General features: G+C 36.5%; 1 protein-coding gene across 1 annotated transcript in view; it reads left to right on the top strand.

Moving 5' to 3' along the window:
• The window catches only part of LOC102809730 (arrestin domain-containing protein 2-like), a 33,728-nt gene extending 22,173 nt beyond the window's left edge, over positions 1-11,555 (top strand). Inside the window, exons 3-7 of the mRNA XM_078012125.2 lie at positions 1,842-2,077; positions 2,432-2,614; positions 4,078-4,266; positions 9,679-9,793; positions 10,699-11,555. Of these exons, the coding sequence (XP_077868251.2) occupies positions 1,842-2,077; positions 2,432-2,614; positions 4,078-4,266; positions 9,679-9,793; positions 10,699-11,363 (1,388 nt within the window). The 3' untranslated portion in view covers positions 11,364-11,555. The remainder of the gene's footprint in view (positions 1-1,841; positions 2,078-2,431; positions 2,615-4,077; positions 4,267-9,678; positions 9,794-10,698) is intronic.
• The last annotated feature ends 3,272 nt before the right edge of the window (positions 11,556-14,827 follow it).

Below are 14,827 nucleotides of genomic sequence, written 5' to 3'. Positions count from 1 at the left end.
GCAGTTTTGCCATCTAAATCTCCTCTTGGCAAAAATAACAAAAGAACACAGAGGTTTCAGATTGCAAAGTCCTTTTCAAGCTCACACGTGTATGACGAGAAAGAGATACACACGTAGCAACGACGTCGATGCTTAGGGCATCACAGGTTGTGAACTGTGTTGTTGATATCGCTTGAAATGCAGCTGAACACGGCTGCAAGTAGTGTATCTTCATGTTTCACTACACATGGTTATTCCGACCATAAACAATGCGGTTAGTTCTGTTTGACTGGCATATAGACTAAGGCAAATCTAATGATTTTAATTCTTTCGGCGTTTACTGGACAAGTTATGGTTCAGTTTTCATGATTTTTTTTTGTATGAGGAAGTATCATTGAGAGAATGACGAGTCAATTTTGGATGGTATCCGGAACTGGTAGCCATGGGCGCTATAACTAAAAATGACCTGGACGAATGTTTGCCGCATTTTGCGAAGACCCATGAAACAATCCGTTATATAATTCATAGAGATCTGGATTAGGGATTTTGTCTGTATTTCCCAAAAGCTTATGGCCGTATTATTTATTTATTTATTTATTTATTTATTTATTTATTTATTTATTTATTTATTTATTTATTTATTTATTTATTTATTTATTTATTTATTTATTTATTTATTTATTTATTTATTTATTTATTTATTCAAATTCCTGCTATCAGGAACACCCTTTAATTCTATTCTATAAATGTCATTTGTTATTATGCGAAACGCACATCATTCACCATTACCACTTTGATCACGATAACAAGCCACGAGGTCACAATGCCTAGAAGTCGCGTGAGGTGAAAAAACAAGAATTGCCTACATATAAGCACACAGTACTGTGTAACTGAAACATAATAATGATTTACGCATGTGCCGCACGTTGGCAAGCATGTCAATTATTTAAGCATATAAAGTAAAGCGAGATACAGGATACACCTTATCTCTTGTAAAAAACATGCGTGTCGTTAAGAGGATAGACGATTACGGTAATCTACTTTAATCTCGCTATCATATGTGTACTCTTACATTGGGAATAGACACACTGCCCACTATTACGTGATAACTGTCCAAGGACGGATACGAATACAAATAATTGCTGCGACATGGTGGAATGCATCACCCTTCATTCCCGAAATAACCTGGCACAAATTCTCAATCAATTTCATTTCTGAAATCGTATCGACCTTCTAGAAAACGATTCTTTGCGTCTGAATACATTATGTATTAACGGATCGAACTGAATTGATATGCTGAATATATATATTTTGAATAACACCACCAATTTAGAAAATTGTTTTACAAACCTTCTTCTATAATGAAAAATAGGCAAAATGTGCATCCACCCCAAAACTGTTGAATTTTAGGTTAAGACGAAGTTCGTAACTAACCATGATTGTATTATACATTCACTACACGTTAAATAAATATGTCTTTTGGGGGCAGTGCAATGCGACGTAACGGGAAGACCTACTTTTTACGGTGGTGAGAAGAATTTGTCGAGTTTTGAGTTTGTTCGTATATGTGCCTGCAATTTCCAAAGTACAGTAAAGGCTAAATCTTGAAAACAATTAAATACAATGAACCGTGTCTGAACAATGCCACGAACTTGTTTTCGAGTGGAAGGTAGAAGCTAAAGTCTTTGAGTTTGACAAATATAACAACATGCATGCGTGTGTGTGTGTCCATGTGATCATAGTAGTTATTGGGATTCACACTGCTGTCACTTGACGTGTACAATTGTTATATTTCCTAACAATATCGGACTCCGCCACATACTTCAAGAAACCTTTACTAAACGATATTCTTTCTTCTGCAGAGCCCCATGAATCTGGTGAAATACCGCTACTACAGGCTGGGCAGTACTCTTTCCCGTTTTCCTTCGTATTTCCAAAGGACTCCAATCTGCCGTGTTCATTTGAATGTGGTAAAATTGCGTTCATAAGGTACTACGTGCAGACAAACATGGATATATCGTGGGCCGTAGACCCAGTAGCTGAGAGATACTTCTCTTTTGTTGGCAGTCCAATTGACTGTAACCTTGTTGGCTATCAGGTATGACTTATTTAACATCATTGGACAGGATAATTTTTTCAATCGCCGCTCAGAGCTATGCGATTATTTTATATTTCTCACCCACGTTTATATTCAACATCTTGTATCACTAGACCGACTCCTCGGACATTTTAAGCAAGTAAATGTAACCGTCAAACTCACAAACGCGAGGGCGTGACAAGTACATGACGTTTTACCATATAATTGCATTTGCATTTTTTTTTCCAAACGCCAACCAATGTGCGGGGTCGATATAAATATATATATATATATATATATATATATATATATATATATATATATATATATATATATATATATATATTGTTAATTGGTTGTTGTTATGTCCGACAGAAAACACTTCACGCTGCTGATCGTAAGACGCTGTGTTGCTGTTGGTGTTGTGGACGTGGCCCGATTGCGCTGAAGGCGGAATTACAGCGAACAGCCTACTGTCCTGGGGAATACATCAATATCAAAACGAAACTGGATAATAACTCAGACAAGGTTATGAAGTTAGGAGTAAAACTTGTACAGGTAAATTAAGTGATGTGGTTTGAAATTGTTTTTTTTTTTATTGAGCAGTTGAATATAAAACAATATTATAGCAAATATAGTAATTCTGCTGTACTGCACTAGGGTCTAATATGCGTAATGCGTACAATATGTGTGGGATTATTTAAATACCTGAAGATTCAACTGTGGAATTGATTGTTAAGTGAAAAGTGTGCGACACGATACAGCCTCTTGGAGCTGTGTGTCTTTAGTAAAAACTCCACTTGCCTTTTTTTTCTCCACAAATGCCCTTAATTGAAATTGTGAAGGTAACATTAAAGGACATAGAGGCATTCAGATTTAGAGGCATCTGGCAATTGGCTCCATGTTCTCTGTCACTGCATATCATTGTAATCCGTTAACAAGGGGAGACTATAAGTCATTATTACTGGTTCTCAGAATTTAAAAACACTCTACTTGCCCTACGCCTTAGTGTGTATTGTCATCGAGAGCACAAGTAATTTAATTTACCAACGCGCATAATTTGAAGACTGGTCGCTCTTTGTGAACATCGGAATGATTGTCTCATCCAACAAATTAGCTAAAGGGAACAGCTTGAAACTGCCTGTGGTTTGTCTTGCGTGTATCGATAAGATTTGACAATTTCCCCGGATTACCTATGGGGTAAAACACGCCCGCTGGCATTATTTTAAAATGAAGTGGTGCATGTACGTAACAACAGAACGGACTCACTCTTTTCGAAACTTATTGATATCCTCCAATCTTTCATCAATCATTCGACTATGTTTAACACGTGTGCCAATCGATTGTCTGTACCCTTGTTAATCTTTCACGGATTATCTTACTGATTTAACTATGTACTGTATACAGCACAATTGCACGCATGCGAATGTAGAGGGAAATGCCAAGTTGGAATAAAATGAAGAGATTGCGTAGAAAAGTAGATCAGCATTGTATGGCCAGTGTGTTTGCAATTATTAATTAAATATCGACTGTTATTAGTTAGGAGATGTTTGATAAATGACAGACTATGCAGATGTATGTCAAGTAAATATATTTCTCAGTTGGGAAATCAACTAGACAATAATTAATTATGTTCTTATACCATATTACCACAAAATAAAACCATTTTTACGTATTCTAAAAACAGAGACGTCTCATTATATAAGCAATGAGTAATTCAACCTTTTTGCAAAGCATTATGCTTTTATAATATCACGGAATTGAAGATTATGTACCAGATTTACATATTGAATAAATGTCAAACCCTTCGCTAGTGGCAGCTTCAAAAGCGGCAGTCGGCGTGCCGCGTCCTGTTCGATATGGGACTCATAGCGACGTATACAACGCGTGTAAAATACATTGTTTATTTACATGAAATTCGAAAACGCGCCGCGCGACGACCACCGCGCTTTCATTATACTTAACTGACTGTTATACGTCTCAGATATCACACACGTGTTATTTGTTTTCTTTCTATTCAGAGTGTAACAATTAATGCAGACTCACCCAAGAAAACATCTAAGAGCGGCTCTTATGAGATTCTGGCGTACACAAGTCCAAGAGTACTGCCCTACCAAGAATACACGTTACACACAGCGCGCATGATTCAAATCCCAGTGTTGCCACCATCTGTTACGACACACGTGATACAAATGAATTACGTCATCGAGGTAGGTAGTAGTGTTCCAATGTTTGACATCCCAATATTCCAGTACAAACGCATGCGAAAATGGCGGTAGTTCATTCTGTCGCGAGCACTGCATCATGGACAATGTAAACACAGATAACAGCAAATAAAGTGAAAATAAATAAAATTCATGGATATTTAGTTTTATATTGTTCGACTAGACAAATCTATGGTGGATTGTATTTTTTCTCTCCGTTTTTCTCGCCCGCTCCAAAGAAAGGAACGTGACTTGTAAATACCACAAATTTAAAGTTTGTCCCAATTATCATCAACAAAACATGTTAATATTATGAATGAATTCCATAGTGATCGCGGGACAGTTTTTTTTTTTAAAATACCTCCTCGGAAATTGAAATAAATTGCTCTATGACAATTGACATGGCTTTTGACATAAATTGGTACAAACTGTGAAATAAACATTCAATTTAATGGCAAGAAATTACGCTCAATCAAATTCATACTATTACAACAACTTAATTTGGGATTCGTCATTCTATTTTAAATGGGAAATGAAAATAAACCTTATCATTCCCGTATCCCGGTGAAAAAAAACTGCAAACACTAGGGCGACTGGCGTTCATATTTTCTTTACTTCAAGGTTGATAGCAATCAGCGGCAATATTTATAGAAACGCACTTTGTGAGTAAAAAACATAACTAAAACTTAAGATAGAGATGCAGGTTCGTGGACACTTGGGAGTGAATTTTTTTTTTTGCTTTTTATTATCCAAACAGTCTTGGCTAAAGACTGTTAAAATTTTGTAGAATTGTGAATAGTGGAAAATACTCAAAAGACGATTTTAAAATATAGATAACAGGTGCAAACATTCTCTCTTTTGAATGCTTAGCAAGATTTAGCAAGGCTGTACATAAATAATAAAAAAGAAACATGGTGAAAACAAGAAATGACAGGATCTCCATAGTGTGCACTATATTTAACTTTTTACAAAACGATAATACATTTAAATATGGAACTGTTACAGCCATTTTAAATATGAGCATTAGCAAACTTGTTACTGGGTGAATTGTTATGCAAATTAGCAATTATCTCAGCTTCTTTTTAGTGCACATCCCAGAACTTTAACAAAAAATAGCTCTTAGACGCTTTAACCTTTTGTTTTGAAATTTTCACGAATGATTGACAATGTATTTATCTTAAAAACGCCGTCGGGGCATTGTTTTTGGTTGAACAGTGTTACAACAATCGTTCAGACAACTAGCCTGGGTGTTAATTTATGCATAAACTTGAAGTAGTGAAATTTGAGCCGCTGCTCTGCAAAATTGACAACTGGTAGACAGTTTTCAAGACGGCACTTTCTTCATAGTAAACAGATGTACCCGTAAACCAATTTTGACAGGAAACAGAAGCATGGTTTAGAAGCAATTTTTTTTAAATCACTTTTGACCAAAAAAGCACATTTTTGTGCATATTTCAAACTTCAGTGTCCATAAAAAAATACTAACAAAATTTTAAAATTCATACAATAAGCTTTCCGAAAATATATAGTTTTGTGGACAAGGGAGGTCATCTTGGTTTCCTAATTAACTAATTAAAATACCTGTCAGGTAAACTGCATCTCTACCTTAAAGCGAGAGGGTCGTCACCTGCGCACGCTGGAATTGAGTCCCAAGCGACGATAACAACACACGCTAAAAACGCAAAGTCTCATGGGTAGACGCTTGTTTGTAAACAATGACACGCTATGGCAATTTGACGCATGCGCAGGGGACGACTACCTCGTTTCAATTCACTCGAAATAGTATAATCATACGGAGCCGGAAACCTATATAGTAAACTGTGCGCCTAGCCTGTATGAGGAAGGTATCGGTTGGTATCTTGTATATAATGATATACAGGCGACGAAGGCTCCAGCGATTCTATATTCTTTAAACTGGAAAGAAAAGTCAAATTATATAAAAAAAATAACAGTTTGGAAAATATTAATTGCTTTTTGCCAGCGCCTCACCTTCATTTTACCAATATTAGCAGAACAATCTAGAAAACTAAACTGGTTGACTTTATTTACGAATTTGAAAAATTTAGAATAAAATACTCAAAGGATGACAGAAAGTGGTAATTTCTTATCGTATTATCTGAGTGAGGGAAATTATCTACTGAGCTCCCTGTCCCATCGATTATTCATTATGCAAATAATAATAAACCGAAATGTTGTAGGCAACTACAATTTGTATTAGGTCGTGGGAAAAATAAACCAATGTAATGAGAATATACTCATTATGCATGGTCAATCTTGGTAGTTAATTGTCTCATAAGGTCAAATGTCACGAAACAAGACTACCCATCGTTTGTGCCATTACAAAGGTTTTCGTAGTTGTACATGGTCTACCACGGTCACACAACAACAATGATAACTGATGTTCAGACATTGTGGCATCGAATGAACCTTCATATGCGTCGATTCCAGCAACCAGTCCGATGCATAGTAGTAATCTGCATAGTTTGTCTTATGTAAATCATCTAATTAACATATTCATATTTATGTAACTATTTTGCTGCAAATATTGTTATTTTTAAGCTCGAATAATAAAATAAATTAAAGCATATTTCATGATTTCTGTTTCTGTATTGGGTATTTTATAGCAAATGGGTTTAGTGGTTATTTCATTCACAGCAAACATATTTTGAAATAGAGGTCCATTATTCAGAATGATTATCATTTCGTGGAAATGTTAACATCCCGGATGTTGAATTTCAAAACATTTAATTGCCATTGTTGCCATATAAATATTAGGGTACCGACAATGTTTTTCTAGGTTCAATAACAAGACTGTTTTAGCATACATTTGTATGTATCGTTTCGATCGATTTTGGTTGTTGCCATGGCAACAGTGCAAAGTAAATTATTTGATATGAGATATTGTAGTGGTGTTTCTCCACCTCAAATAAGTATATTATTTTTTGGTGATTCTAGTCGTCAGACTTGTTGCTGCCGCTGTTTTCTGTGACTTACATACCTAACGTTTCTGACAATTCGGGAGTTTAGTCCAGTCCGTAGCAACCAGACTACAGTAAATTGGCAACACAACTGCTCAGACATATTGTTCTGGTTGCAGTACATAAAGTATGGCAATCGCATTGGGATGATACTCGTCAACTCTAAGGAATCAATATTTAAGTCTTGATAGTAAGGTAACAAATACTGTACTGAATCTCAAAGAAAGATCAAGCAACTGAGTTTTCATTTGGACTACTGAACGTGTCATGAAAACGATAATATACGAAATAATTATTCAATTCTGGTGAACTGGCGAACCTTAGCAAATAATGAATTTGAAATTATACATTTAAAAAAATATAACCTCAATTATTAACATGTTATGGATCTATTCATTCTCTAGGCAAATATATTTTGTGTGCAGCAGTACCATACGTCCCTTGTGATTTTAGCTGAAGTATTTAGTGTATTTTAGTGACTTGTCAGTCACGACTCAATGCCAGTGAATAAAAAAAAACGTCACACAGGCAGCGATCAGTGAAACTCATCAGCCTTGATGAGAATCCGCGTGGAACATTTATTTCTAAGACAAAGGGTATCTCTTGCCTTGCTTGTAAATCGAAGTATCGTTTATAACTGTAACTTATGTTAAAGCGGGGGAGTCTGCACCTGCACCTGCGCATACGTCAGATGGCCATAGCGTGTCATTGTTTAGAAACAAGCGTCTACCCATGAGCCTTTGCGTTTATAGCGTGTGTTGCTATCGTCGCTTGGGACTCAATTCCAGCGCGTGCGCAAGTGACGGCCCTCCGGCTTTAACCAGTACATATGTCTTTTCAAAAAACACTAACAAGACACAATGTTGTGGCAACAAAACATTTAGGACACACGTGTGTATATCCATTGCCTCACTCTCTCCCTAAATTGGATAAGTACCTCATTATTCCAGCCTCACCTCAAAATAAGAAATCAATATTTCACGTTGAACTCAGTTGAACTCATGTATTGACATGATATGCGTAGTATAGTATTTATAATTAGAGACACCAACAATTTTGTCAACGTTAAAATGCGGTGTCTATGAAACGCGTGTAAAATACTTTGTTTCCATGAATTTCGAACATGCGCTGCGCGACGACCCTTTAAAGGGCGGCAGTCGTCGTACCGCGTCCTGTTCGATACGGGACTCATAGCGACGTATACAACGCGTGTAAAATACATTGTTTATTTACATGAAATTCGAACACAAGCTGAACGACGACCACCGCGCTTTAAGTTCAGTATCCATGACATCTGGGGACGCAGAGATCATACACCGTAACACATTATCTAGACGTGTGTGAAGATTCCATGAGAAGCAATTGAATTAAATTGCGGGCAGTGTTTTTTTTCTACTTCCATTTATCGAGTAGGTGAATTCAGTCAGTGTGTTGCAGTAATAACAACAATTATGGGAGCTCTACGCATACTTCACGGCGGGTGATCATGAACGTCGGCAACGGGGAACTTGCTTCTCAGTACTGTTGTAATCATATAATACATTTGATAATTGGATAATTCTTAAATTTAATAATTTAATAACGCCTCAGGTGAAATGAAATTACATGAACACGTCAAGCGTAACATTTAGATGATACATATAATTGTAAATACAAAAATAGTTTAAATAATTTGACCAAGCGCTTACAGATTACAATGGGAGATTTACTTTTCAATGGTGTATGTTGTTATGAGGGGGCACATATAACAACATGGAATTCGCCTTTTTTTCAACCGAACGTTAGAATGCCGTTTCTAGACCGACAACCTGCGCTGGTCTTGTTTTTTTTTTCTTCTTTTGATTTGCATTTTATACAGCGCTTAGGCTTGAATGATATAAAATGATGAGCGGATTGTTTGCAGTGCATTTAACCTATAGCTAGACGCACATGTTAGGTATTTTAAGGCACGTGTTACATGTGAATATTTACGAACGGCTAAGTAACAGCAATTTATAAATAAATAAACGCTGCTTGGACTGATAAATATGATATATAGAAGATAATATTTGGTAATCGTAGTCCTAAGTAACTATTAAAAATAGCTATTTTTAATAGTTATTTAGGACTACGATTACCAAATATTATCTTCTATAAGTAACAGCAACACGTCTGCTCCTCGCGCGTCTGCTCGACGTGGGCTCCTGTTAGAACACGCGCTACGTAAAGACTATTGAATAACACATCGGGGGGGGGGGGGGCAAAAATTACAAACAGCCAACTGTTTACGCTAAATTACTGAAATGTCACGAAATGTATACATGATATGTATAATATTAGCATACTGCAAATACGTAACACACATTAAATCCCCCCCCCCGGTGGCGGCTTATTAATTGTCTACGCAAACCAACGATTGATCATATATGTGTTAATCTATGATACAATCTACGTTTTACAGGTGTCTCTTCTTATTGACGAAAAAAACGAACTGGAAATTTATTTTCCTATTGTCATTGGTAACGTGCCTTATATAGACGTCTCGCCAACAGCAAGTCCCAAAGAAATCACATATGGTTTGTATATATCTTTGGCAGGTCTGTCTGTCTAGCAATATGAGTATAATATCAGTATATTCTACATATACCATTCACTTCATATATTGTAAGGATATGCAATGCACATGCGCTGTTTAAATATTGACACGAGTGTTATGTGCGGTGGTGGCAGATATATGATCAAAGGTTTGCTCGAACTACAATTGAACTCCCCAGTATTCTGGTATCATATTACATAAAACAGTTTAAAATACAAGCATGTCGTCACTTGTAGAAAATTGTTTTCAAAAATTCTAAGTGTGGTGTCAAACTTATATATTAGATAAGGCGATATTATATTAAGCGTTTGAATACGCTGAACGCGCTTAACAAAATTGATTTTTTAACGAAGCACACAATGGGAGTCTTTGTAATTACCCTGTCTGTGTGTGCGTGCGTATATATGTGAGTATGTATATCTGTTATCTCAAGAACCGATTCGTATATAGGTATTCCGGGACAATACGTAGATCTGATTAGTTTTGACTAAGCAGCCGTGCATATTAACTACCTAATTTGCACGCTTTTCCACTAGTACAAGTACAAGATAACAGACCTGATTATCGACTTTTCTAACGATATCTCAAGTACTAATCATCACTTTTCAATGAAACTTAGATGATCTGAGACATGGTGCAGACCTGACTGGTTTTATGTTAAAATACGAGCATATTATTTACATTATTTCCATAATAATTATAAGGTTTCCTCATCATTATCTCTAGTAATTATCACCACACTTCAATGAATCTTAAAAACATAAATCCTCTAAGACAATACGACGACATAATTTGTTTAGGGTTTAATACATCCATAATAAATACCTAATTAAATATGCTCCCAATACTAAGTTTTCTTTGATCTTAATTGATGTCTCATTGCAGGTCACACGGCGCCCTCATCGTGTGGAGCCATGACAGAGGACATTCAGTACAGTGACGGGGAAAACATTACGCAGCTGAAACCATTCGCCCCATTGTACGTGGTGTTAGCCAACACACCGCTTTTCCACTCCTCGAACGGGAACTCACTTGTGAATATCAAGCCTAATGAGATGGTACAAACGAGAACAATCACGCGGATTAACAGCAGGGAAAGAGACGGTGTATTCATCCGCGTCAACTCTCGACAGGAGTACTCCAATTTGCCGAAGCTACGGGCTGTTCAATCCGTGCACAATACGACCACTAAGACGGAAACTGACATTTCGAGGAACGCCCCCATAAATAATACGCACACGCATTTTGGTAAACACGGAACAAGTAATCCGGAACACCCGAGAAAAAGATTCGGAATATTTCCCACTTTTGGGGGAACAAACTTCCCGGTTAAAACTGAATGCAACGGAATTAATAAAAGAACACCACATTCTGGGGGTACCCAAGACACAGAAGAACACGAACTCTTGACAAGAAGCCAGGTATCAGTGTCCAGTACCAGCTTACCCAGCGAACGGCTCCCAGAACCGCCCGATATCGACGCTTTGGAATACGGCAGAGTTGTGCGACCTAGAGACCCGCCTTACAGAATATCCGGGCATTATGTGTGACGTCATTACATTGATCAAATCTATGCAGATGTTGTGGCTTAACTAGCAGGGAACGTGGGCCCGGGAACGTGGATACTATGCAGAATTTTCTTTCGGACAGATTTTCGAGTCAGGGAGCTCTACTATATGAATAATGTCTTCGTTCGACGTGATGTTAAAACTCAGAAATGTGGCAGGTAGTTGAAAGACGACACTTGATTTTCTGTCGGACAGTCTGCGCTGTAACATTTACATACCAGAGTACTATCAGGATTTTTATCACAACTGTCAATGCATTATTTCGTTTACAATGGGCAATAATAACACACTATACAAACACAATATAGCCTTTAATTAATTGTGTATTAATTCACTTCATACCTTTGAAGTGAAAAGTGACAATTTCTTGTTAATTTCGGACCCATTGTTATAAAATTTATTATATTAAGTGACATTGGGACTCAGATTTTAGACCATTACGAGTTATTTTCAATTTTCATAATTCGATTTTCCATTAATTTTAAGTATTCGAGCGTTGCTTGTAATTGTTTTTTTTTTTTTTAAATTAAAACAATTGTTTCCCGAGGTATGTTTAAAGGCTTGATAGAAACAATAACAACACATACGGGCTATGGATCCTATTATATTTAAAGTTGTAATATTTTGTAGCCTAGCTATATCTAACTTGATATCGCGACCGTCCCGTCTTCACGAATTAAAGATTTTCTTACATTACCCAGGGTAACGGTTTTCACATAAAGGATGTGACATATTTATTTTACATATTTTTTGAATAATGTTGTTGTAATTTATGTAATTGGTTGAATTAACGCTTTTCAATTTGTAAAGACCCAAATCGGGGGAGGGAATGATCACTTAGAAAGTGTCTAATGAATAAGTTTGGTAACCTAAATATAGGTAAACACGTTTTATTGAAAAACTCCAAATTGTTCAGGATTTGCGTTTTCCAATACTAATACTACGGTAGATTTAAAGCCATGATTTCATGAGCGTAGAGTGTTTGTTTTATTTGTATAAAGCATACATTCACGAATGATTAAACTCTAAAGTCTACATAGGAGACAATGTAACCACGGATATTTCCAACTTTTGCATAATTTCCGTCTAATAGTACGTTTTTACAGATACTCCAGGGAAGAAGGACATTCTTTTTTCTTTCTTTTTTTTTGGAATCGTTGATATTGGTTAATAGGTGATAATTGTTTGCATAACTAAAGAGTCATGTTAATTGCCATTGTGCTCAAATGCATCAGTGACAGGTGACTGATTGATAAAACAGCAGCAGTTATAGACTGTATCATCATTTAAAATCCAAATACGTTAATTTAGAAAACAGAATACTCCGTGGCGTTCCTATGTGACGTACACAATAGGTGGAGAAGGCGCTGTTTGTTGACTTTGAATTCGAACACGCACTTCACTACCTCTGCGGTCATTATTTCGATTCCCATTGCTGAGTTTCCCGGGAATTTCTTTTTCCAAGCTGACAATAATTCAATACATTATTTGTCTCATTTCATCGTCATATACGGTTCATCTTCGTACACGACGATGGTTGTGGCAAAGATGTGACAAATCGGAATCGACACTCGTGGGCGTCTGGAAATATAATCTCATTATCAGGATATCATATCATAGGCATTGCATTACCCGCCCCCCTCCTCTAATTAGACAGACAGCGAATTTCAGTATCACGTGATATTGTTGTCCGAGTATGGCATGCAACCTCGTTCGCAGCAGGTCGAGCAATAATCATTAAAATAGTCCTCCAAATATTCATCCATCAAACCACAAAAATGCAGATAAATATTTGCATTCATTTCGTGCATTTGTTTATTTATACAGAACACACTAACCGTGCCGCCAAGAATCAACTGCGAACGAGCCCACTGTGATGACGTAATCAGACAGTATATCACGTGCACTAGAAACCCACAAGTGACCGTTCCTCCAAATGTGCCCAGTGCTCTTTTTCAGTTCCTGGGGAAACGTACAACGAACAATTATCATCATTAATTATATTCTAAAAAAGGAATGAGAAAAATGAACTTATTTCACAAAATGTAGATATATTTTACGGATTTTACACGGAATGTTTGGATAAATCGAATTCCAGTATATCATAAACAGAATAAGCAATATTGTTCATTATATCTCATCCCACAACATTATTTTGAATAAATATAACAATGCTTGAAGTGAGTGTGTGTTTATAATCATATACGGACAAGGCTGAACGTCGGTGGGGCTAGTACATTTCACATTTTAACTTTTCTTATTCCCATTGATTCGATTAAAACATGAACTATTATAAAAAAACGAGTTGCGTATGTTTTCATTTATATGGTTGTTTTAAAGTCACTCACGCGCATGCCACTCAACAAATAGAGGCGACAAATTCATTACAATCTCCTGCTTCAAATATGACATAAAATAATTATTTTCGGTTGTATTCCCAAATACAAAACACTTTTTTGAGTGGAACTGAATGCAAAAGCTGACATTTTTGAAACCATGTTAATGGCAAATTATATATATATATATATATATATATATATATATATATATATATAAATTGTACAGAATTTCCTTATAATTTCGGACAATTTCTGAGTACTCATCTTATGACTGCGATTGGTTTCATTATCCTATACGCCAATTGTGAATGATTTAAACAGTGTTTGCACGAAAAGTAGTTACGTGACCATGTATATTTAACGACAACATACTGAATAATTCATGATAATCTGATCATTTATTTAAATGATGGCTAACAAACATGTTTACTAAAAAAGCAGTGTTCGAATACAAATTGGACATATGTCGGAAACGGCGTGGTGCGATGACCACCTCCTTTGAAACACGCACATTCCATATCAAGAATGTTCGCAAGTCGAGTCACTTCAAGTTACTAAAAAAGCAGTGTTCGAATACAAATTGGACATATGTCGGAAACGGCGTGGCGCGATGACCACCTCCTTTGAAACACGCACATTCCATATCAGGAATGAACGCAAGTCGATTCACTTCGAAGCTACTTACAAGATTGTGTCTGATTGGCTACCCAAACCCAATCATATAGCAGCTATTCTGCTTCGTATGCATGCTTCGACTCAACTGCGAAATTCTTCGTGGCAGCATGATTTATGATGCTTTCAAATATTGATAGATTTGCTTTAATCATTTCTGAAATGTTGATCTCATCAGATCATTAATGAAAGCAATATAGTGGCGCCAGGACCATACTGTCATCCCTATTGGCACTTCATCTATAATTCACTGGAAAGTAATATAGATATCGTGCTCAAGATACTGAATGAATACTGGCTTGTTCAGGCAACGGAAACTGTGCTTGCAGAGTTGTACTGACCTGCTTGATATATGTACGTGTACGTGTTCCTATGTGAACAGAACATCTCGGCAAAGTATATTCAACCCACGTTGAGCGGGTCGGGAAACCGGAA

This window comes from Saccoglossus kowalevskii, chromosome 9 (genome assembly GCF_978046115.1).
Source record: "Saccoglossus kowalevskii chromosome 9, keSacKowa6.1, whole genome shotgun sequence".
Lineage (NCBI taxonomy): Eukaryota > Metazoa > Hemichordata > Enteropneusta > Harrimaniidae > Saccoglossus > Saccoglossus kowalevskii.
This window is presented reverse-complemented; position numbering and strand designations above follow the sequence as displayed.